Source organism: Ovis canadensis, chromosome 1 (genome assembly GCF_042477335.2).
Source record: "Ovis canadensis isolate MfBH-ARS-UI-01 breed Bighorn chromosome 1, ARS-UI_OviCan_v2, whole genome shotgun sequence".
NCBI classification, from domain to species: domain Eukaryota; kingdom Metazoa; phylum Chordata; class Mammalia; order Artiodactyla; family Bovidae; genus Ovis; species Ovis canadensis.
In genome coordinates, this window is record NC_091245.1 from 192419224 (window position 1) to 192444469 (window position 25246).

General features: G+C 45.2%; 1 protein-coding gene and 1 long non-coding RNA gene across 3 annotated transcripts in view; one reads left to right on the forward strand and one right to left on the reverse strand.

The window, feature by feature from the left end:
* Positions 1-11615, forward strand: part of UMPS (uridine monophosphate synthetase) — a 45754-nt gene extending 34139 nt beyond the window's left edge. Inside the window, exon 6 of the mRNA XM_069556114.1 lies at positions 11007-11615. Within this exon, the coding sequence (XP_069412215.1) occupies positions 11007-11176 (170 nt within the window). The 3' untranslated portion in view covers positions 11177-11615. The remainder of the gene's footprint in view (positions 1-11006) is intronic.
* The window catches only part of LOC138421765 (uncharacterized), a 42525-nt gene that overhangs the window by 12574 nt on the left and 4705 nt on the right, over positions 1-25246 (reverse strand). The gene's annotated exons all lie outside the window — the stretch shown is intronic.

Genomic DNA, 25246 nt, shown 5'->3' on the forward strand with positions numbered 1-25246 from the left:
AAGTGAAAGAGGAGATTGAAAAAGTTGGCTTAAAGCTCAACATTCAGAAAACAAAGATCATGGCATCTAGTCCCATCACTTCATGCGAAATAGATGGGGAAACAGTGAGATACTTTATCTGCAGTAATTTTGGAGCCCCCACCGCCCCCCCACCCCAAATAGTGACTGCAGCCATGAAATTAAAAGACGCTTACTCCTTGGAAGAAAAGTATGGCCAACCGAGACAGCATATTAAAAAGCAGAGACATTACTTTGCCAGCAAAGGTTTGTCTAGTCAAAGCTGTGGCTTTTCTAGTAGTCATGTATGGATGTGAGAGTTGGACCATAAAGAAAGCTGAGCAATGAAGAATTGATGCTTTTGAACTGTGGTGTTGGAAAGGACTTGAGAGTTCCTTTGCTGCAGGGAGATCCAAGCAGTCCATCCTAAAGGAAATCAGTCCTGAATATATCAGTCCTCCAATACTTTGGCCACCTGATGCAAAGAACTGACCACTGGAAAACACTGAAGGTGAGAGAAGGGGACGACAGGATGAGATGGTTGGATGGCATCACTGACTCGATGGACAGGGAGGCCTCACGTGCTGCAGTCCCTGTGGTCTCAAAGAGTTGGACACGACTGAGTGAAGAGTTGCTGTAGTAACTCGATGGACTTCAGGTGGATGAGTGGTAAAGCATCCACCTGCCAAGCACGTTCAACCCCTAGGTCAGGAAGGTTCCCCTGGAGAAGGAAATGTTCACCCACACCAGTATTCTTGCCTGGGAAATCCCACGGACAGAGGAGCCTGGAGGACTGCAGTCCATCCAGTGACAGGAGAGGTGGACACAACTTAGCCACTAAATAAGAAAGTACTTGACAGTTTTTATTTTAAACTCTATATTTGTGCTGAACATTTTGTGAGTAGGTTGGATTTGGATTCCTAGCCCTTACAGTATCTTTAGACAAATCACTTCCCTTGTTTAGGTCTCATTTTCTTGATCTGTAAAAACGTGGATAACAACACTGAACCTCAGTGTTTGGTCCCATGATAACAAGAACTCTGAACCTCAGAGCTGTTGAAAGGCTTAAATGAGATAATGTGTGTAAAGCACTTAGCACATTGTCTTGGCATAAAGTAGTTGGCTTGTTAGTAACATTTATTGGAAGCTGCCATAGTTTTTCAAGTAGATAGTACAGTTAGGATCTGGGATTTTTTAAAGCATCTTGGATTTGAAAGATAATGATATGCCACATATCAGAAGGCTTCTGGAACAGGAGAATTTAAAAAGAAGGAAAAAATGGGGTTCTGGTTCAAGATGGCAATGTAGACTAATCCTGAGCCAACCTCCTCCCAGACATGCTGAGTCTGTAACTACCTGTGTAACAGTTTCCTCTTGATAAAACCTAAGAGCTGTCTGAGCACTGTACATTAAGCAAACAAGAAAAACCATCTTGATATTGGGTCCTCACCCCTGGTATGGAGACCCAGATGCAAAGTGGAACTCAAAACCCAGAGCTTTTTCTGAGGAGCAAAGGGTTTTAACTACACATCAGGCATCGCAACTTTTTAAAAACTTGGACCTGAGAGATGAGCCCCAAAAACATCTAGCTCTGAAACCCAGTTGGGCTTGTGTCCACAAGACTCACAAGACTAGTAATCTGAGACTTACCTGGCTCAGGGCCCAACTCAGAGGCAGCCCGTCCTCAGACTTGAAGTAAAAGCTCACTGCTAATATTTAAGAGTTGATCTGAGGGGTAGGCATCTAATTTAACACATACCTCCAAGAGCTTGTGGGAATTCCCTCCAGGGGTAGAGACCAGTGGGCACCATCTTCACGCTATCCCTTTGCTGAACTGCTGATGAACACCATTATCTCCTGGAAGGAGTGTTTACATGTCCCCTGACATTTGCAGCTGCTGCCCAAGGAACACCCCTTGATTCCTGGGCTCTGAAGGTCAGGGGATCTTATGTTTGGTCCCATGATAATAAGAGCTGTAGAGACAGTACTTGGCACCCCAACACTGCACAGATAGCACCCACAAAGAGGGTGTGTGAAAGAGGCCTGTGGGGCAGATATCTAGTGGCCCCATGGAAATCCTCTCAGGGAGAAGAGGCTGTGGACACAATCATTGTGCTGTCTCTCTGCCACATTCCAGCTCACTGTTACCTCCCAAAAAGGAACTCCCTTAATCCCTGATTGGGACCCTGGTTTTTACAGCTTCCATTGAGGGATATATTTGAATGGGCTGGTTCTTGTGACCAGTGAGGGTTACACTTGCAGGTTTCACTGAACTATCATCAACAGAGAGGGAGTTCTTAAATAGCCACCACCCCCAGGACACAGCAAGAGGCAGCAGACCCAGGAGCTCAGCCTTTGTGTTAAAGAGGGCGCTTTCAGGAGAGCATACTCTGGTGGACACCATCTTTGTGCTCTCCTTGTGCCTCACTGCAGCTGTTATCACCTAATAAAGAACTTACCTGGGGGCCACAGGACTTAATGCTTGCAGTCCTGCAGGACTATGTATTTACAAACTTCAAAAGATTTTGCCAGGGGTGGAGATAAAGTGGTAACGTAGAAGGACTTAAGATCACCTCTCACAAAAACACCAGCATCACAACTAACTGCTGAACAGCCATCAACAACAACAAGACATGAACCTACCAAAAAAGATAGTCTACCTCTGAAGATAAAGAGCGAGCCACAAATAGATGGTAAGAGGGGTGCCTATACCTTAATTAAATCTCATACCTGCCAAGTGGGTGATAAATAATTAATTACATCGCAGAGGTTTCCCATAGGAGTGAGTTCTGAGCCCCACATGAGGCTCCCCGGCCTCCTTTTCCTGACGCTAGACAAGGAGCCCCAGAGTATTTGGCTATGAATGGAGGTGCAAACTGATACAAGAAATGCCTAGTAAAGAGCTGGAGGACTTCCCTGGTGGTCCATTGGTTTCGATTCTGAGCTTCCACTGCAGGGGCCAGTGGGCTTGAGGGCAGCAGCTCCATAGGACTGGGGAAACAAACTCCACTCTTGGGGGGCACACACAAGGTTTCACATGCACTTGGACCCAGAGGAAAGCAATGACTCCATAAGAGCCTGGGACTGACCTACGCGTGGATCTTGGAGGGTCCCCGGGAGAAGGTGCAGGTTGGCTGTGGCTCACTGTGGGGGCAAGTTAACTGGTGGCCGAGTTTGCAGGAAATATTCATCAGTGTGAGCTCTCCCAGAGGTGACCATTTTGGCAAGGTCTGGCCCCAACAACAGCCTGTAGGCTCCAGTGCTGGGTTGCCTCAGGCCAAACAACCTGCAGGGTAGAGACAGACTCAGCCATCAGCAAACAGGCTGCTTAAAGTCCTCCTGACCCCACAGCTACCTGGAAATATACTTCTCAAGATAGCCCTGCTCACCATACATAAGACCCAGCTCTACCCACCAGTGGGCAGGCACCCATCCCTCCCACGAGAAGATCTGCATGACCCCTGGAGCAACCTCAGCCACCACAGTATGGACACCAGAAGCAAGAGCTACAGCATCCTGCAGTCTGAAGAAAACAGACCACAAACACAGAAAATCAGACAAAACCAGATGGCTAAGAAATGCATTCCAGATGAAGGACCAAAACCTAAGAACAACACCTGAGTGAAGATAGGCAGTCTACTTTAAAAAGAAGTCACAGTAATGATACCAAAGTAAAGATCCAATACCTCAGAAAGCATGGGGGCACAAGCTGGTACAAGACATGTTTAATAAGGAGCTAGGAGACTTCCCGGGGGGCCTGGCGAGTTAGAGTCTGTGCTCCCAGTGCAGGGGTCATGGGTTCAGTCCCTGGTTGGGGAATTACGATGCATGGTATAGCCCAAAAGAACAAAAAAAAGCTTTTAAGATCAAACAGATGGAAAATGCATAGAAATCAGTAGCAGATAAATGAGGCAGTAGAACAAATGGAACAAACTGAAAAGTTAGTGGGAATCATTGCTGTGGACGGGAAGGAAGAAACATGAAGGTGTGAGGACGGAGACCTCTGGAACAACAGTAAATGCACCGACACTCACATTATATGGTCCCAGAGGGAGAAGGAGAGAGGACCTTAGAAAACATTTCAAGAGAGAATGTCCAAAAACTTTCCCCAAATGGGAAAGGAGACACTCAAGTCCAGGAAGCACAGAGTCCCATACAGGATAAACCCAAGGAGGAACACACTGAGACATTAATCAAACTAAAGAGAACATATTAAAAGCAACAAATAGCATAAAAGGGAATCCCCGTAAGATGATCAGCTGATTTTTCAGCAGAAATTCTGCGGGCCAGAAGGGAGTGGCATGATACATTTTAAATGATGAAAGATTAAAAACCTACAACCAAGAATACTCTACACAGAAAGGCACTTATTCACGTTAGAGAAATCAAAAGCTTTACAGTATTCAGCACCATCAACACAGCTTTACAACAAATGCTAAAGAAACTTCTCTAGATGGAAAAGAAAAGGCCCCAACTAGAAACAAGAAAATTATGAGTGGGGAACTCACCAATAAAGGCACCCATAAAGATAGGGAGTCATCCACATACAAATCTGATATCAAAACCAGCAATCAGGAAAAGAGTACAAATGTAAGATATTAGAAATGCATTTGAAATTGAGACTGACAACTTAAAACAATTTTGTGTGTGTGTATATATATACACACACACATATATATATAGAGAGAGAGTGCTATATAAAACCTCATGTTAATGGCAAACCGAAAATCTACAGTAGATACACACAAAAGGAAAAGGAATCCAAACACAACACTAAAGTCTTCAAATCACAAGAGAACAAAAGAAGGTGGCCTATGAACAAAAACAAATCCAAACCAATTAACAAAATGGCAGTATGAACATACATATCAATAATTAAAGTATAAGTGTAAATGAATTAAATGCTCCAACCAGAAAACACAGACTGCTTGAATGGATACGAAAGAATAGAAGTTACTACAGACCCCACAGAAAGTCAAAGGCTCATGAGAGACTACTACAAGCAACTATATGCCAATAAAATGGATACTCTAGAAGAAATGGACAAATTTTTAGAAAGATATAAGCTCCCAGGACTGAACAAGTAAGAAGCTGAAAATATGAAAGACCAAACACGAGTACTAAAATTAAAGCTGAGTAAAAAAACTCCCAACAAAAATCCATGACCAGATGGCTTGGCTTTGTAGTTGAGTTCTATCAAATTTAGAAAAAGTTACCTGCCCTTCTGAAATGATTCCAAAAAAACTGCAGAGGAAGGAACACTCCCAAATTCATTCTATGAGGCTGCCAATCACCCGATACCAAAATCAGAAAAAGATACCACAAAAAATTAAATGACAGGCCAGTATCCCAATGAACGGAGAAGGCAATGGCACCCCACTCTAGTACTCTTGCCTGGAAAACCCCATGGATGGAGGAGTCTGGTAGACTGCAGTCCATGGGGTCACTAAGAGTCAGATACGACTGAGCAACTTCACTTTCATGCATTAGAGAAGGAAATGGCAACCCACTCCAGCATTCTTGCCTGGAGAATCCCAGGGACGGGGGAGCCTGGTGGGCTGCCATCTATGGGGTCACACAGTTGGACATGACTGAAGTGACTTAGCAATCCCAATGAATATAGGCACAAAAATCTTTAACAAAATACTAGCAAACTGAACCCAACCGTATATTAAAAGGATCATACACCACGACCAAGTGGGATTTATTCCAGGGATGCAAGGGTTTTTCATTATCCACAAATCAATCTGTAATGTGACACCTCAACAAACTGAGAATGAAAACCATATGATCATCTCAATAGATGCAGAAAAAGCTTTATGATGAAGACTCTCCAGAAAGTGGGCATAGAGGGAACTACTTCAACATGTTAAAGGCCATGTATGACAAAATCACAGCGGTGAAAAGCTGAAAGCATTTCCTCTAAGATTGGGAATAAGGCAAGGATGTCCACTCTTGCCACTTTTATTCAACATAGATTTGAAGGTCCTAGCCGTGGCAATCAGAGAATGAATCTAGGTGCTTAACTGAGACCCCCTTCTCTCTGGGACACTGATAAGTCTTGGCACACCCTCAGTTACTGGGAGCTATTACAAATATAATAGGCTGCTTTGACAATCAGAAGATCTGAGAAACAACCAGGACCTAGGGAAGGGTTGAATGACAAGGTTCATCTCCTACATGAGGCTATTCCTTCAAGACTGGGAGAGACAAGTGTTTCATCTAATGCATAGAAACCAACCCAGAGAAAAGCAGAATGAAGAAACAGAGGCATGTGTTCCAAGTGAAAGAACACGATAAAAGCCTCAGGGGAAAAAACCCTAATGAAATGGAGATAAGTAATTTACCTAATGATGAGTTCAAAGTAATGGTCATAAAGGTGCTCCCCAAACTCCACTTCAATAGAGGTGGGACATACTAGTCACAGAGCTGAGGAACACAGTAGCATAACTGAAAATACAGTAGAGTGGTTCATTAGTAGACTAGGTGGAGCAAAGGAACTTGAGGAAAAGGCAGTGGAACTTACCCAGTCACGACAGAAACCAAACAAGAAAAAAGTAAAGATAGCTTAAAAGACTTACGGGACGCATCAGGCAGACTGACATTCTCATCATCGGAGTCCCAAGAAGAAAAGATAGAGAAAAGGCTAGAAACTTACGTGATGAAATAATGGCTGAAAACTTCCCTATTCGAGGGAAGGAAATGGACATCCAGACGCAGAAAGCGCAGTGTTCCAGATGAGATGAGCCCAAAGAGACCCACATCAAGACACATAATAATTAAAAACACCAAAAGCTAAAGATAAGGAGAGAATCTTATAAGCAGCAAGAGAAAAACTTCTTGTATACACATGACCCCCACCATGAGACTATCAGTAGATTTTTCAGCAGAAACTTTGCAGATCAGAAAGCAGTGGCATAATGTAGCAGAAGTGTGAAGAAAAAAAAAGCTTGTAACAAAGAACTCTACCCGGCGGAGTTACTCAGAATTGAAGAGCTTTCCTGATTAGCAAGTCTGAATGAGTTCAAGCATAGCTACACTGGCTTTACAAGAAATGTTAAAAGGACTTCTTTAGGCTGAAAAGAAAGGGTGCTAATTAGTAACAGGAAAACTTAGGAAAGAAAAGTTTCACTGAAAAAGCAAATATATAGTCAAGGTAGTGAGTGCATCAACCCAGAGAAGGCAATCGCACCCCTCTCCAGTACTCTTGCCTGCAAAATCCCATGAACGGAGGAGCCTGGTGGGCTGCAGTCCATGGGGTTGCTAAGAGTCAGACACGACTGAGCGACCTCACTTTCGCTTTTCACTTTAATGCATTGGAGAAGGAAATGGCAACCCACTCCAGTGTTCTTGCCTGGAGAATCCCAGGGACCGGGGAGCCGGGTGGGCTGCCGTCTATGGGGTTGCACAGAGTCGGACATGACTGAAGCAACTTAGCAGCAGCAGTGGATCAACCACTTAAAAGGTTGAGTCAAAAGTAGTGAAAATAATTACAACTATAGAATTAATAGCTAAAGAACATATAAGACAAAAAGATGTAAAATGTGGCATGAAAAGCATAAAACTTTGTGGAGGGAATGAACATGTAGAGATTTAGAATGTAGTCAAACTTATCAACTGAAAATAGAATATATAATACACCACATGGAAAGCACAATCCCATAGCAGACAAGCAGAAGATGAAGAGAAAGGAATCTAAGCATGCCACTAAAGAAACTCGTATGCAAGTGGAAGAAAACAACAGAAGGAAGAATAGAGACTCAATTATGCAGGAAAAGTATTTGACAAAATGCAACATCCATTTATGAGGAAGACTCTTAACAAAGTGGCTATAGCGAGAACTTAACATAAGTAAGACCACAGCCAACATCATACCAAAAAAGGTGAAAGGTTTTCCTCTAAAATCAAAAACACAACAGCAATGCCCACTTTTGCCACTTTTATTCAAGTTAGTTTTGGAGATCCTAGCCAGAGAAGTTAATCAAGAAAAAGTATAACAAAAAGTATCTGAATTGTAAAGGAAGTAGTACAGCTGTCACTATTTTTAGAAGACATATTACTATATATAGAAACCCTGCAGACTCAAAAAAACTGTTAGAACTAATACACAGATTCAGTGAAGTTACAGGATACAAAGTCAAAAATCTGTTGTATTTTTATACACTAACAATCAGAAATTAAGAAAACAATCCTGTTTACAACTGCATCAGAAAAAATACCTACAAGTAAATTTAACCAAGGAGGTGAAAGGCCTGTACACTAAAAACCATAAGACAGAATCATTTTTTAAGGACAATGAGCACACAAAGAAATGGAAAGATATTTCATGCTCATATACTAGAAGAATCTTGTAAAGATGTCTGAATTACCCAAAGCAAACTACAGATTCAGTGTAATCCCTACTAACAGTCCAGTAGCACTTTTCACAGAAATAGAACAGAGTCCTAAAATTTCTTTGGAATCACAAAAGGCATCAAATAGCCAAAGCAGTCTGGAGAAAGAATAATAAAACTGGAAGCATCACACTCCCTGATTTCAAATTATATTACAAAACATAAAAACAGATACCTAGATCAATGGAACAAAATAGCCCAGAAATTAACCCACACATACATGATCAATTAATTTTTGAAAAGAGCCAAGAATATACAATGGGGATAGGACAGCCTCTTCAATAAAGTGGTGTTGGGAAGACTGATTAGCCACATGCAAAAGAATGAAACTGGACCACTGTCTTATACCATACACAAAGCTTAATTCAAAATGGATTAAAGCCATGAGTGTAAAATCTGGAACCATACAGTTACTAGAATAAAACATATGTGGTAATCATCGCTACATCAGTCTTCTCAATGATTTTTTAAAAATCTGACTCCAAAACAACAAAAGCAGAAATGAACAAGTGGGACTTCATCAAACTTGAAAGCTTCCACATGGCAAAGGAAACCAGCAAAATAGAAAGGTGACTTACTGAATGATTGTTCCCTGGTGGCTCAGATGGTTGAGTTTGCCTGCAGTGCAAGAGACCTGGGTTTGATCCCTGGGTTGGGAAGATCCTCTGGAGAAGGAAATGGCAATCCATTCCATATTCTTGCCTGGAGAATCCCTTGGACAGAATAGCCTGGCAGGCTATAGTCCTTGGGGTCACAAAGAGTTGTATACGACTGAGCAACTAACACTTTCACTTACTGAATGATAGAACATATTTCCAAATCATATGTCTGATAAGGGGTTAGTGTACAAACGTAAAGAATTCATACAGCTCAATAAGAACGACAGAACAATCAGATTAAAAAATTGGCAAAGGGGATTTCCCCGGTGGTCCAGTGGCCAAGACTGCATACTCCCAAAGCAGGGGGCCCAGGTTTGATCCCTGGTCAGGGAACTAGATCCCACATGTCGCAACTAAAGATCCCACATGCCCCAACCAAGACCTAGCACAGCCAAATAAATAAAAATAAACAGTAGGTAAATATTTTTTAAATTGGCAAAGGATCTGAATAGACAGTTTTCAAAAAGAATACAAATGGCAAAAAATGCATAAAAAGAAGCTCAGCATCACTAATCATCAGGAAAATGCAAAGCAAAACCACAATGAGATACCACCTCCCACTTGTTAGAATGACTGCTATCAAAGCTTTTTCTCCATGATCAGAAACAAAATAAGGATGCCCTCTATCACAAGAAATAACAAGTGTTGGTGAGGATGTGGAGAAAAGGGAACTCTCGTGCACTGTATGTGAGAATGTAAATTGGTGCAGCTCCTATGGAAAACAGTACGGAGGTTCCTCAAAAAATTAAAAATAGAAAGACCATATGATCCAGCAGCTCCACTTCTGGGTATTTATCCAAAGAAAACAAAAACCCTGACTCGAAGAAATATCTGCACCCCCATGTTCACAGCAGTAGTTACCACAGCCAAGACAGGGAAACCAGCTAAGTGCCCTTAGCTGGGTGAGCAGACGGAGAAGATGCAGTATACACACACAGTGGAGTATCGCTCAGCTGTTACAAAAGAAACTTAGGAGCTGTGACAGAATGGATGGGTACCCTTGAGGGTACTGTGCTAAGTGAGGTAGGTCAGAGAGACGAATACTGTGTATGATCCCTCATATATGTAAGCTAAGAACCAAAAGAACAAGCTCATAGACAAAACAGATAGGTTGCTCCCAGAGTTGTAGGGTGGGATGGATGGAATGGATGAAGGGAGTCAAAGGGTAGAGACTTGAAGTTACAGAGTAAGTCATGAGGACGTAATGTACAGCTTGCCAAACTTGTTGCTGTTTGAAAGTTGTAAATCTCAAAAGTTCTTACCACAAGGAAAAAAAAATTCTGTGGTTATATAAGGTAACAGGTGTTAACTAGACTTACTGTGATGATGTATCCAAATACTGAGTGTTTCCAAGTACATTCATAATGTATAATGTATCCAAATACTGAATCATGGTGTACACCTGAAACTAATGTCATGCGTCAGTTACACTTCAGTGAAAAAAATTTCTCAAAAAAAAAGGCCAGAATTAAGAATTAGGATCTGTACATAATCTAAGCATTTGGTTAGAGTTGCAGGGAAAGCTTCACGCACATGGTGATGGTCAGGGCAGATGCCTTATGAGGACTTTTCCAACAGCGTGGCACCGTGATTCTAAAATGTATACTAAATAGTCTTAAAAAATAAATAGTCTTCAATTGTGAGGTCATTTTTATTGCATTGTATTTAGCATTGAACCTTTTAGGGAAAAATAATTTTTATTTTTTTTTTTGGATACTGTTAAAGTGTAAATGCTCTAAAATGAGACATCAAAAAGGAATTGGTGAGCATGTTTCCACTGTGGAGGTCTCTGGCCAGTTTAAGAGTCTCTTCATCTGCCTTTATTCAGTTGCTGTGTAGAAGGGGCATGGTGAACAAGAGCATATTCCTATTTAAATCAGGTTAGATACTTCTCAGAAAGGTGACGTTTCAGGGTTTTTTCATTTTCTGTATTAAACAGACTTCTGTGTGTTTGTAGGTGATAATCTCGGCCAGCAGTACCACAGCCCACAAGAAGTCATCGGCAAACGGGGCTCTGATATCATCATTGTGGGCCGGGGCATAATAGCATCAGCTAATCATCTGGAAGCAGCCGAGATGTACAGAAAAGCTGCTTGGGAAGCTTACTTGAGTAGACTTGCTGTTTGAGCCCCTTGGATACGCTTTCGGGGTGGCCCTGAGGATAGACACGTGGACTCCTGAGATGCTACTGGCTTGAAGCAATAAGCGGCCTTTAATCCTGCTTGGGTTTCTCCACGGGCCCTGTGTGGAACTGGAGTTGCCACGGTCCACCGGAGATGCTGAGCGACTGATGGCCACTGCAATCAGTTCAAGACCTCTTTTACTGAGACTGATGTTGGCTAGGCAATCAAGCCCTATTCTGTTAGAATGCCACATTTGAGGACTGTGCCCCCGCCTCCCCGCCCCCCACCATCTCCAGGCCAGACCTTTTGATTCTTTTAACTGCCGTGAGACAGAAATTTTATGTCATAACGAGCCTAAAACCAGTACAACATTTCTGTGCCCTTTATTCTGTGTCTAATGTGGTGCCCTAATAATATGTAAATTTTAGCCATTCTGCCTAAAAGTAATAGTCCAGGTGTCTAAATGGTGCTAGCTCCCAGCACTGCTACCACTCACTCACTGGAGAGGGCCTGCTGGGGAAGCAGGAGATGAGCCCCTGAAGCCTGTGTCTGGCTTTCATTTCAACATGGAGAGGGCTTCTCTATTACAAGTGGAGCAGCTGCTCTTTCATTTATTTCAAAAGACAACAGTGTCAAGAGGGCTCAGGTTTCACTTGGAAGTTTGTCAGAAGATCCCACGTGATTGTCCCAAAGGGCATTGCTAGAGAGGGATGTTAGCCTTCAGATTCAGAAATAGAAAGGAGCCCAGCAACAGAGTTGAAGTTGGTAGTGACAACTACCTTGGGTTTCCACAGTGGTGGGGCTGAGCACATCCACCTTTCCTCACACATGCGGCAGTTAGGCAGCCCTCTTATTCTGGCCACAGCTGCACTTTTTCCTAGAAATTCTCAGTTTCTGGATGATCCCTGTTCTCCAAAGAAATTGGTCTGTTCAGGAAGCATCTTAGAGGGGAGTGAAGGATGTGGGCTCAGATGATCATTTTGAAATGGCCCCATTTAAGGCTTATCTTAGAGTCTACACTTAATCGCCTCTGCCCTAAAGTCCAGTTCAGCTTCAGGTCGCGGTGCTGCAGCTCCAGAGAAATCCCCTCTGGGAAAGGGAAATGGTCACAGAACAAGGTTGGAAGGAAATGGAAGAGGTGTGACCTCGGGGCTACTCTGGAGGAGCTGAAAGTTAGGAATTGTCTTCAAAGTCTTGGTGACCTCTAGGCTGGGAGGCCTTTGCAGTGATGCGCTGAGATTCTTGCACTGCAGCACGCATCAGAATCACACAGAATCTCATTCAGCCAGATGCTGGCCCAGCGCCAGTGTTTCTGACTCTGGGTGGCTCTAGGACAGGACATGAAAGTTTGCACTTCTAACATGTTTTCCGGCAATGCTAATGCAGGTGCAGGGAGCACACTAGAGCATCACCGCCCTGGTTCGTCACATTTTTCTTCTGCAATAAGACGGTCTTGGGGTCTCCACCTCCTGCTGAGAAACCCACTCCTGCCGTAAGCAGTTCTGGTACTGAAGTTCACTCAGGGCCCTTCTCGGGTAATGAAGGGAATTCAGGAGCATAAAGAACGACCTGGGCCCCACCATCAGAGATGGTTTTAGCAGACAGGAGATGAGGCCTGGAAATCTGCATTTGTAACAGATACTTCAGGTGATTTTGATGTTTCTCAAGACTAAGCCCAGCGTAGACATTCTGGAATCATAAAACTTTGAAGCACAAATTGACTAAGACAAAGAAGAATTTGGCTGTCCAGGACCTGTGAGGGGGCTCTTCAGCCTAGAAGTATTTTCGAGGCGTTTTTGACAGTTCAGCCCTTTTGTGGTCAAGGAGTGTTGAGAACACCTGGCAGTAGTGAAGGATGTGGGGACAGTCCTCACAGGGCACCCAGGACAACATCTGCGAGTAATGGGAGTGGGCGGTATGGGCACTGGCCTCTTCCTCCACTCGAGGTGATCAGTACAGCCAAGGGCAGCGGATGTGTGTGCCGCAGGAGCCTCAGAACCCTGGTCCTCTCCTCAGGTTAGAGCTATAGGCGTACAGACACTTCACAACCCGCTTGTGAGCAACACAGGCCCAGGGCTCAGACCCAGCTCACTCTCACCCATGCTGATGTGGACCGTCACCAGTCTCTGGGAAGCGGGCACCGGACGGTGCAGATGGCAGCCTGAGGGCACATAGCTCACTTACCTTCTGAACCTAATGCTGCTGGGTTCATGCAGGCAAGGCCCAGAAGCACCACCATAGTCTGCCAGGATCGTGAGAGAGGAGGACAGGTACAGGGTACTGTCTCCTTTGAGGTGGGTGGACACAGGAGCAAGAGTGGGGAGGCTCAGGGCTAGGATGCATGCTCGTGTGCGCGCATCAGAGCACCATCTGGATGGCCTTTGCTTGAGAGGAGCTGAGGTTTCCAACAGCCCGTTCTGGTCGCCGCAGTGCTGGCCCATAGATGCAGTCTGTGGGCCTCCTACCAGCGATAGGACTGCTGCTACATGAGGGTCAAGTGCTGGCTGGGGGGTGGGGGTGGTGAAAGGGACGAAAGAAAGCCCCTGAGGAAATCCAGCAACCACGGGAGGAAAGCAGAGAAGCACCTGTGATAGGTGTAAGCTCTAAGAGCGTAGGGATTTCACCTTCTCAGTGCGGTGACTGGAGCAGGCCCAGCAAGTGCTTCTGAATGAAAGTGAGCATGCGGCCTTCAGGGGAAGGGGGGCTGCCACAGGAAGCAGACCCACTGCAGGATAACAAGAGGATGACAGTTTGTGTGTGTGTGGGGGGCCCTGGCGCAGGGTGGGGGTCGCTGAAATGAAGATTCCTGCCTTGATTTGAATGTGAAAATTAGGTGGAAAAGTTTCAAGATGGTATGATATTGAGAACTACATCTGTGGGCAGGAAGGTCAAGTGGAAGACATACCGAAATTCAAAACAAAGGGACAAAGAAATGGAAATAATGAGGGAGTAGATGAGAGGCTTAGAGAACAGATTCATGAATATAAAGAAGAAAAGACAATGTAAGGACAGGAAGTAATTATAATTTAGGAAAGTTTCCACAGTTATGAAAACGCTTGCATCTGCAGAAGCAAAGGGCCCACTAAGTTCTAGGCGGGTGTTATGGACAAAGGTGTACGCCTGGGCACATCCTGTCAATATGACTGAATTTCAAGGATGGAAAATTTTATAAGTATCTAGAGGAATAATCCCTTGCAAAGGGAGGGAATCAACTGGGCTTGAGAAAGGCCCATCACAACCAGGAATCCTGAGCCCAGCCACGTGATCCATCCAGTTGTGGCAGCCTGGCTGTGAGCATTCATGGTGCACTTCAGTGCTCTGATTCATGAAGAGACTCATTGAGGGAGGCTGGGAGTGCACAGGTGGGCAGGGGTGGGGGTGGGCAGGGGAGGAATCTGGCAATATTGGGACCAGTCACCTGCTGATGCAGTGACTATATATATCCCAGAATCTTAGGAAATGAGTTTGGGAGCTCTCTAGAGGTCATCTAATTTGATCACCCCATTTCACAGATAAAATTGAAGCCCAATGGAACACGACTGGGCTTCCCTGGTGACTCAGAAGGTAAAGAATCCACCTGCAATGTGGGAGACCTGGGTTGGGAAGATCCCCTGGAGAAGGGAAAGGCTACCCACTCCAGTATTCTGGCCTGGAGAATTCTATGGACTGTATAGTCCATGGGGTTGAAGAGAGTCAATTTATTGAACACGGAGTGAACCCGATATACATCATCCCAGTCATTAAGTAACTTACTAAAGGTTCAAAGGTACTTCCATACCATGCTGAGACACAGCTAGTCTTTGCTTCCACTGCGACGGGCTGAGACCTGGGACCCTCTGCTGCAGTGCTACAATATCAGCACCCAGACACATCTCTCCTCAAACAAAATGTAAAGAAACTGTATGGGGCTGAGTGCATGGGCAGCTTGGGCAAATTCTGGGCAAAAGATACAAAAGGACCAAAAAGCCCACCTGCCACTTTTGAAAAGCCTCGAGCAAAAAAGTAGGGGGTCAGGAGCAAAAGCAGGGAGCTGCGCATGGCCCCTGCACACAATACCACCTAAGGGGTGGGCAAACCAGCCCTCCAGCCCAACCCCTGGACACACGCCTACCCTCATCCCATATAAGGAACAAGCTCACCCCCATCCCCACTCCACCCAGAAGCAAGCAAGCAAGAGAACCTGCTGATTGTTCTCCCTTGCCCCTGCTGCAGCAGGGACCTCAATAAAGCCTTGCCTGAATTTCTCGTCTGGCCTCTTGCCGGGGTCCAGCCCCGGTGGATCCAGGGAATTCGAAGGGTGGACGGCGTTGGCGTGGAAAGACTTGTTTATTGATTGATATAAGATTAGATTAAGAAACTATAGCGTAGTAGGAAGATTAAGTGGAGGAAGAGGGCTGAATAGCTTGGTTTACGCGGAAGACCAATAAAATTCCAGACAAGGAATTTGCACCATCTACGTTGGGCCACCGGCGCCCGCTTGAATATCTAGGGGTGCCTCACCTTAAGCTCCCTTTCGCACGGGTCTTAACAGCCAGGGCAAGTAAGTAGACCTGGCGAGCCTCCGCGCCCCAGGTGGAGATTCAGCCTGAAATTAAAGTAAAGAGCAGAGAGAGGGAAAGGGAGAGAAGAAGAGAGAGAGAGAGACACGGGGGGAGCCAGATTCCCAAGAAACCAGGCCGAGAGACTAGTTCTGAGAAACTGGTCCGAGAAGCTGGTCCCCTCCTTTATTGTTCAGAAGGCCTTTTATACTTTTGATAAAACATGGAGATCAATGGGTAACACAAAATTGTGTAGCATTCGCAACCCAGATTCTTTCCGTATATCATTTTGTATACAAAAGGTCTCAGGTGATTTACATTATCTTCTGGCCAAGAGGCTTGTTAACACTTTTTGGCTCTCTTCCTTAATGAATGTTAATTTTGTTTCCCCTGAAGTATTTTTCTTTAATCTACATCTCCTTAAAGCGCTAAAGTTACATCTCTATAGAACAAAGGTGCAGTGGGTTATAACAAAGAAGGTACTTAACTCAAAGATCTAATGTTGCTAATACAAGGTCTACTACTTGTTTTTCTATATACCAACTATATCTAAAAATAAAGGATATGAAAATTTGGCAGCAAGCATTGACTCAACAAATGAAACTTTTAATCAGTCCTATTTTAAAGATTTTGACTCCTCGGAAGCTCCTACATTCCTAGGATGTTTTAAGCTTCCTGTGCCTCCTGAGGTCAGGAGGCCTCAAACAATCACATGTGCAGCTGTACGAGTCCTGCAGGCAGGCTAGAAAGCCATCAGAGGGGTTTTTGGATTGAAACACTCTTTCAAATGCAGAAGACTAAAGCCCTGAATTGACTTTTTTCCAGAAAATGTCAGAAGAGTAGAAAAGCAGAGCACAAAACCTGGCAGATTTTTGTTGGGGTACATGCTTAGGAATTTCCAGAGGGGCCCCTGAAGTCTGAGCACGCCTTGCGTATGTCAGCTTCCTTCCTCATGACCTTGTCACGGGCGGGATTCCTCACACTGGCTCCCGGCAGCCTCTGATTAATTTCTATGGATTCAGGAGGTCAAGAACCCTAGCTGGTAACATATTTTGTGGTGCCCAACGTGGGGCTTGTGCCCTTCTGGGGAGAGGATCCGGGCACCTCTGGAAACACTGAACGCAGCTTCTCCAAGGGTGACAAGTGACCAACTGAACCTCCTCTTCCAGTGTCACCATGCTCGGTGAGTCTGGCCTCCTGCCCTCATCCAGGCAGCACTTGCCCCTCCCTCTGTCCTTTTTCCCTCTCCTGAAATCTCTCTACTTCTGTGTCTTCCCTCTGTCCCCTCCTCCCTCTGTCCCATGCTTCTGAGGCCATCGGCAGCTACAGCATCGCTCCTCAGCTTGTGAGACCTGCTCTCTCGGCAGTAATGGCTCCCTTGCTGGTGACAAGCAGAGGTGGGAGAGGCTCGCCTCACACCGGGTAGACCTTGGTCCAGCGGGCTCTCCTTGACCAAAGATTTATGAGAGTGATAGAGGTTTAAACCTCATATCGTGTAGTGGCTCGAAGTCTGATTCTCCCCTCTATGTTCCTGCCACCAAGAAAAGTCCGCTGGGAATGGGCTGAAGCAGCAGATTTCCATAAACTGGTGTACTTGTGGGTGAGAGTCCCACGTATTGGATTTGGTAAACTGTACAGGAATGATTATGTCTTGGAAACACCCATGTAAAACAGTCCAAATTTTGATAAATTTAAAAATAAACGACAGGAATTCCCTGGATATCCAGATCACTTCAAATAAGATAAAATATTGGAACATTAACTGCTAAGCGGGTCTATTCTAAATTTACCTACTTTGTCTTCCTGTGAGAGAAACTAACGCTGGAGCCACCTTGAGACGTAGGCTAATATAGAGGACAGTTCATGGTTGCTTTAGGAAAGCAGGGTGTGTGTTTTCAGAAGGTATGAGGAATGCAAATTTATTTTATTGAAAGGGAAAAGGGTGATTTTGTCCTAGAGCTGGCTATTCTGAATGGGGAAAGAATAAGGGACAAAGTATGGCTATAGAAAGTTGCGGGTTTGCGGAAGAGGAGCATTGAGAAAACAATTTTGTACGTGGTCAGAGTTTTCAAAGGTTGGATTAAATTTAATGAGGAAAATGGATTTTATTATGAGTAGGCTGACGCAAGACTGGATGTGGTTTCTCTCCTAAGAGAACGGCGCTGTCCTGGAATGCTGCTTTTGATGACAGGTTGTTTGAGTTCCTATGCCTTTATGTGATCTGTATTTACTTTTGTCTTTTCCCCCCACCTTAGCTCAATGAATAAGTATTGTTTCACAGAAACCTAGTTCCTACCTGACCAGGTGTTTTGAAACTTTTAAAAAATTTTGACAGACTTCCCAAATATCACATTCTAACTGAAGGACTGCCCAGGTGGTCCAGTGGCTAAGATTCTGCACTCCCAATGCCGGGACCCAGTTTCAATCTCTGGCCAGGAAACTGGCCAATCTGGTCAGCCGCAACGAAAGATCCTGCGTGTTGCAATGCAGATTGAAGACCCGTGTGCTGCAGCTAAGAACCGGCACAGCCAAATGTTCCTATTTTTAAAAATAATAAAAAATAAAACCAGTGTGGAATTTTTTTTTTAATCTAATTGAAATTCTCTTGACTTGCAGTTAACTTTGGGGTTCTTCAAGTAGCCCCTAGAACATCCCAAAGAGAGATCTTAAACTTAGCTGGGTTCATCTGTAAGGAGAGGTTTGCGAGGTTCTCAGAGAACCCTGACAAGTTTAGGGATGAATTTGTCAGGCATTCTCTCTCACCTGGCAGGACATCATGGTTGTTTTGGCCCATTGTTGCACCAGGGATGAAAAGGAGAGTATACTCACAAAGGCCAGGTAACAGGTGGCCTCCTGGCCACCAATTCACACCACCCAACTCATCAGGCAGCTGGGGATGCAATCCCACAACATGACTCACACTGGGACCAGAGGACTGTGTAAGGACAGGTTAGGGTGAGACATTACTTGTGTATCAGAAAGAATGAAAAGGCACATGGCGAAGCCTGTAAACTGTGATGAGGTCTGAGAGGTTACACAGAAAGAAGGTGAAAGCCCAGCAGTCTTCCTCAGCTGGGTGAAAGAGGCATTCAGGACAGACACCAATACAGACCCCGAGTCTGCCAAAGGGAGGACACTATTGGCCGTGCATTTTACCACCGAGCTACTCCAGGTATCTGGAGAAAATTACAGAAGCTTGAGGGGCCCCAATGAGACCTCAAACCCCACTGTCAGCCTTGTAGAGGCAGCCTTCAAAGTCTGCAACAACCAAGACTTAATGGACAATAAGGATAAGAGGCTAATGAAACAGTTTCTGGCTGCTCTGATTCACCCACCACCTCGAGAGCACCCTGGGGGGCTGAGTAGGCAGGACAGACCACCAAAGAGCTGCCTGGGCCAGAACCATTGTGCATCTTTGTCGGAAAGGGGGCCACTGGAAGGGGAATGGCCTGAGCGCCCTCCTGCGGGATGCCTGAGGGGCAACCCTGACTGGCCCCAGTTCCTTGTGAATCCCTTGGATGAGAGATTCTTGAACACCAACTGATAGGGCCCAAGTGGTGCCAGCTCCAGATTCCACTCGATCCATCCTCATTATCCCAGGGGAGCTTCAGGTCACCCTCGATGTGGCAGGCAGAAGAACTGAATTTCCTGTAGACACTGGAGGTGCCTGCTCTGTTCTGACTTGACCAGCCAGGCCCCTCTCCATCCATGGACTGTACTGTGGCAGGAGTTGGCGGGCAGCCAGAGGGAGGGCGATTTACATCTCTTCCTTGCCTGAGGAGTTGGGTCCATTATTACTCATGCCTTTTTGTATATGCCGGAACGCCCTGTCCCCCTCCTTGGGAGAGGTCTGCTAGATAAGTTAGGAACTAGTATATTCTTAGGGCAGGGTGAAGTCCAAGGAGGTAAAGCATCTGAACTGAGAACGCATCTATTAGTAACCCCGATGACCTACCTACTGGGCATCAAAATATTCCCCAAGAAGCCAGAGAACAAGTAGACCCTGCAGCTTGGGATACTTTGGTGCCAGGAAGGGCAAAATAAGATACCCTAATAAAAGTAAGGTCAGGACCTCAGGAAAAATACCCCTGAAACAGAAAATACCCTTTAGAAGCCTGAGGCCCTGAGGGGAGTCCAACTGCCATTCAGCAAATTCCTAAAACACCGACTCATTCGATCCTGCCAATTCCCTTGTAACACCTCGATCCTCCCTGTTTACAAGCCTAATAGGAGTATCAGTTTGTGCAAGACTTAAAGCAGTAAATGAGCCAGTCATCCCTACTCACCCACAGGGGTCAAACGCATTCACCCTCCTCCAAGTGCCAGGGAGCACCCAGTACTTCTGTCTTGGTCCTCAAAGATGCATTTTCTATACTCCCCTGCATACAGACGCTCAATACCTTGTTGCCTTTGAATGGAGGGACCCTGACACCCTGGAGGCTATCCAATATACTGGACAGGGATTCCAGAGGGTTTTCAAGACAGTTCCCATGTTTCTGGAAATCCATTAGCCAGGGAACTCTGCTACAATCTATTGAGGTTTATTGATGAGCAGTGAGACCAAACAAGATTTAGGTCAAAATACTCCTAAGGTCCTAAATTTTCTGGTATAAAAGGGAACAGAAAGTCTCTCAAACCAAGGCTCAGATCTCACAGCAGGGGGTTCAACATTTAGGATCTGTTTTGATCCCAGAAGCACGAGCCCTGGCCATTGATCAAAAAACAGCATTAGTGCAGTACCATCTCCAACCGCAGAGAGGCAACTCCGAGGCTTTCTTGGGAAAGCTGGCTGTTTTATCTGGATTCTAAATTATGGCCTTAGAGCAAAACCCTCATGAGGCTTTAAAAGGAGGAGAAATGAACAACTGTGATGGAATGAAGATCACCAGTGGGCCTTTGAGACGAAAGACCGAGCTGAGCAGAGCACCGGCACTGGGGCTTCCAGATCTGGACAAGCCCATGACACGATACACTCACAAGAGGACAGGGAGAGCACTAGGGGTCCCGGCCCCAAAGCTGGGACCAGACAGTGGCCACTGCCTTACTTTCCCAAACAACTGGGCTCAGTGGCCCTGCGCAGGCCAAGCTGCTTGTGTGTAGTAGCAGCCACGACCCTGTTGGTTAACGAGGCTTCCACACTCACCCTGGGACAACACTCAGATGTGCTAACCCCTAATCAGGTACAATCTGGGCTGGAAGTCAAAGCATCATTGGTTGACTGGAAGAAGGTTAATAAGATATCAGGCCTTCCTGATGGACACTCCCAACATTACCTTGAAAGTGTGTGAGATCCTGACCCAGCAACTCTGCTTCCAGCAGTTGAGAGAGGAGACCTGTATGGAGGCCCTAGAACAAACTTACTCCAGCAGGTCTGATCTTCTAGATGAGCCTCCTGACAGCCTTGAGGTCAAATCATTTAATGATGGGGGCAGTTCTGTAGAAATGGGAACCCAAAGGGCAAGAGTATGCCATAGTTAGCCTGCTGCTGCTGCTGTTGCTGCTGCTAAGTCGCTTCAGTCGTGTCCAACTCTGTGCGACCCCATAGACTGCAGCCAACCAGGCTCCTCCGTCCCTGGGATTCTCAAGGCAAGAACACTGGAGTGGGTTGCCACTGCCTTCTCCAATGCTTGAAAGTGAAAGTGAAGTCGCTCAGTCGTGTCCGACTCTTTGCGACCCCATGGACTGCAGCCTACCAGGCTCCTCCATCCATGGGATTTTCCAGGCCAGAGTACTGGAGTGGGGTGATATTAGCCTAGATGAGGTCATAGAAGCCAAGGGCCTGGCAACCTAGACATCAGTCCAGAAGGCTGAACTAATTGCACTAATGGGAAGTTAGCCATTAGGAAAAGATAAGAAATTAAATATTTTTACTGACTCTAAATGTAACTCTAAATATTTTTACTGACTAAATATTTTTACTGACTCTAAATATTTTTACTGACTCTATCACGTGTTACAGATTCATGCTGCCATTTGGAAATAAAGAGGAATGTTAACTGCTAAAAATTCCCCCATGAAACACAAAGATTTGGATCTGGCTGTTTTAGAAGCAGTGTAGCTTCTGTAACCCTACAGTGGGATGTACCAGAGGGATGGATCTTTGTGAGCCAAGGCAATAGCAAAGGTGATCAAACTGCAAAACAGGCAATTTGCAGGAACCTGAACAAGTTATAGCTCTAGTGATTGGTCCCCCTGAACTCCCTGGCCTTCCCTAGTATTTCCCACAGGAAAAAGAAAATGGTTAAAATGGGATTATGAGAAAAGAAGCACAGGTTGGTATAAAAAGAAGGATAAGGTTCTAATCCCTGAAACTCAACAATGGAAATTCACTAAGAGCTTACATGATGCCAGCCACTATGGGAGGGATGCACCATGGAACTTGATGCAAAAAGCTTAAGGGAAGAGAAGGGAAGGGGCTTAAAAGAACAGTAAAAACAAGTAATGCTTCCTATGATTTATGTGCCTGTAATAACCCACAGACCTATCCAATCTGCTCTTTGAAAGTCAGGGCAATTCAATGCCAAGGGACATATCTGGGGGAAGACTGGCAGTTAGATTTCATTCATATGCCCCCACAACCCGTACACAGATATCTTCTGGTGTTTGTTGATACTTCCACAGAATAGGTTGAAGCCTTCCCCACCTCACTTGAAAAAGCTATGGAAGTCAGTAAGTCCCTTTAAAAAAATTATTCATTTATTTTTGGCTGTGCTGGGTCTTGGTTGCTGCATGGACTTCAGTTGTGGAGAGCGAGGACTACTCTAGTGGTGGCGGGCGGCCTTCTCATTGTGGCGGCTTTTCTCGTTGCGGAGCACAGGCTCTGGGCACACAGGCTTCAGCAGCTGTGGCTCCAGAGCTCTAGAGTACAGGCTCAGTAGTTGTGGTACACAGGCTTAGTTTCTCCAAGGCACGTGGGATCTTCCCAGATCAGGGATTGAAGCTGTGTCTCCTGCATTGGCAGGTGGATTCTTTACCACTGAGCCACCAGGAAAGCCGTGGCAAGTCCCTTTTAAAAGATAATAATTCCTCAGTTTGGACTTCCAAAATCCCTCCAGAGTGACAGCGGGTCTTCTCTTATAGCAAAAATCACACGGGGGCTCACAACGGTCCTAGGGATAGACTATGAGCCACAAACCTCTTGACATCTCTAGTCCTCAGGGAAAATAGAGAAAATGAACCATACTTTAAAGAAAACCTTAGCAAACCTCTGCCAAGAAACTCGAACCCTGGACCAACTTGCTTCCTATTGCACTCCTCAGAGTCCATGTCACCCCCAGGAGTGGCCTGAGACCTTGTCTTACTATTGCCATTCTACTGGGTGAGGACGTGAATCAGGCCCTGAGATATATTATTAATCTAGGACAAGTTCAGAAGGCAGTCTAGGACTATGCCTACAAAACACTTCCAGCTCCCACTAAACTACAGAGAAGGAGCTGTTTCTGCACAAATAAACCCAGGGACCAAGTTCTTTAAACCTAGAAAGAGGGGTCTCCTGAAGATTAGCTATTGCCAAAGTGGAAGGGTCTCTATAAAGTACTTTTAACCACCCCCACTGCTGTCAAACTGCAAGGGATATCTGCTGCTGCTGCTGCTAAGTCGATTCAGTCATGGCCGACTCTGTGTGACCCCGTGGACAGCAGCCCATCAGGCCCCCCCATCCATGGGGTTCTCTAGGCAAGAATACTGGAGTGGGTTGCCATGCCCTTCTCTGCAAGGGATATCTAGCTGTGCACATTTGTCCAGACTAAAGCTTTTACATCCAGAAACCCCTTGAATCACAACAGAAGAACAGTATACCTGTAAGCCAGTGAAAGGCCTGAGACACCTATTCAAAAGGCAGGCACCAACAACAGACAAGTAAAATGACGTAGCGGGCTGGCTCCTAGTTGAAGCCTTAATGGGACCCAGGACCTCTCCTGTTTCCTTGGATGATGTGGTTCTTGACAGTCATCCTGCCCTTGATTGCCTTCTGGCAGAACAAAGCAGAGTTTGCACCATAACTAATACTTCCTGCTGCACTTGGATCAATGGGACAGGACAGATGAAAGTTAATGTTAAGGAAATGGATGCTCAGACAGAGTGGCTTCATAATTTTGGCAGACAATTTTATTAATAGCTTTGTCTGGTCAACAGCTAAGGAAGCCCAAAATTCACCTGGCTCCTTCCCTTTCTAGGCTCTTTAACGGCTATTGTTGTTGTTCTTTTTAGCCCTTGTTTAACCTTTTGGTTAAGTTTGCATCTTTCAGGTTCCAGTAGTTTGAAGTAAGGATCATGATGGCTCAAGGAATTCAGTTCCCTAGAGGTCCCTGGGACAGTTAAGTAAGGGACTTCTACACCTCTAGGGCAAGCTAGGGACTGCAGCCTCTGTCCAGCAGAAGTTTCAGAAGAGACCTTAAGCTCCTTAGCTCCTAAGAATAAGTGTGTGGAAGTCTCTCAGGCAGGAATGAGACAGCCTGGGACCCTTTGCTGCAGGGCCACAATGCTTGCACCCGGACATACTTCTCCAACAAAATACCAAGAAACCATAAGGGACTAAAAATAACTGCATGCATGGTGCTTCCTGGTGGCTCAGACAGTAAAGAATCCGCCTGCAACGTGGGGGACCTGGATTCAGTCTCTGTGTGGGGAAGATTCCCTGGAGGAGGGCATGGCAACCCAGTCCAGTATTCTTGCCTGGAGAATCCCCATGGACAGAGGAGCCTGGTGGGCTACAGTCCATGCGGTTGCAAAGAGTCAGACATGGCTGAACAACTAAGCACAACAAAAGTGAAGCTGGGGCAAAATTATGGACAAAAGATACAAAGAGACTCCAAAAAACCAACTTCCACTTTTGAAGAGCCTGGAGCAAAAGCAGGAGCTCAAAAGCAGGGTACTGTGCATGCCCCACATACCACCACAAAGGGGTGGGCTTTTTTGGAACTGAAATGAAAACTGACCTTTTCCAGTCCTATAAAACCATTACTGAGTTTTCCAAATTTGCTGGCATATTGAGTGCAGCACTTTAACAACATCATCTTTTAAGATTTTAAATAGCTCAGCTGGAATTCCACCACCTCCACTAGCTTTGTTCATAGTAATGCTTCCTAAGGCCCACTTGGCTTCACACTCCAGGATGTCTGGCTCTAGGTAAGTAATTACACCATTGTGGTTATCTGGGTCATTAAGATATTTTTTTGTACAGTTTTTCTGTGTATTCTTAAAAGATGCTTCCTCCTTGGAAGAAAAACTATGACAAACCTAGACAGCATATTAAAAAGCAGGGACATCACTTTGCCAACAAAGGTCCATCTAGTCAAAGGTATGGTTTTTCCAGTAGTCATATGTGGGTGTGAGAGTTGTACCATAAAGAAGGCTGAACACCAAAGAACTGATGCTTTTGAACTGTGGTGCTGGAGAAGACTCTTGAAAGTCCCTTGGACAGCAAGGAGATCAAACCAATCAATCCTAAAGGAAATCAACCCTGAATATTCACTGGAAGGACTGATGCTGAAGCTCTAATACTTTGGTCACCTGATGCAAAGAGCTGACTCATTGGA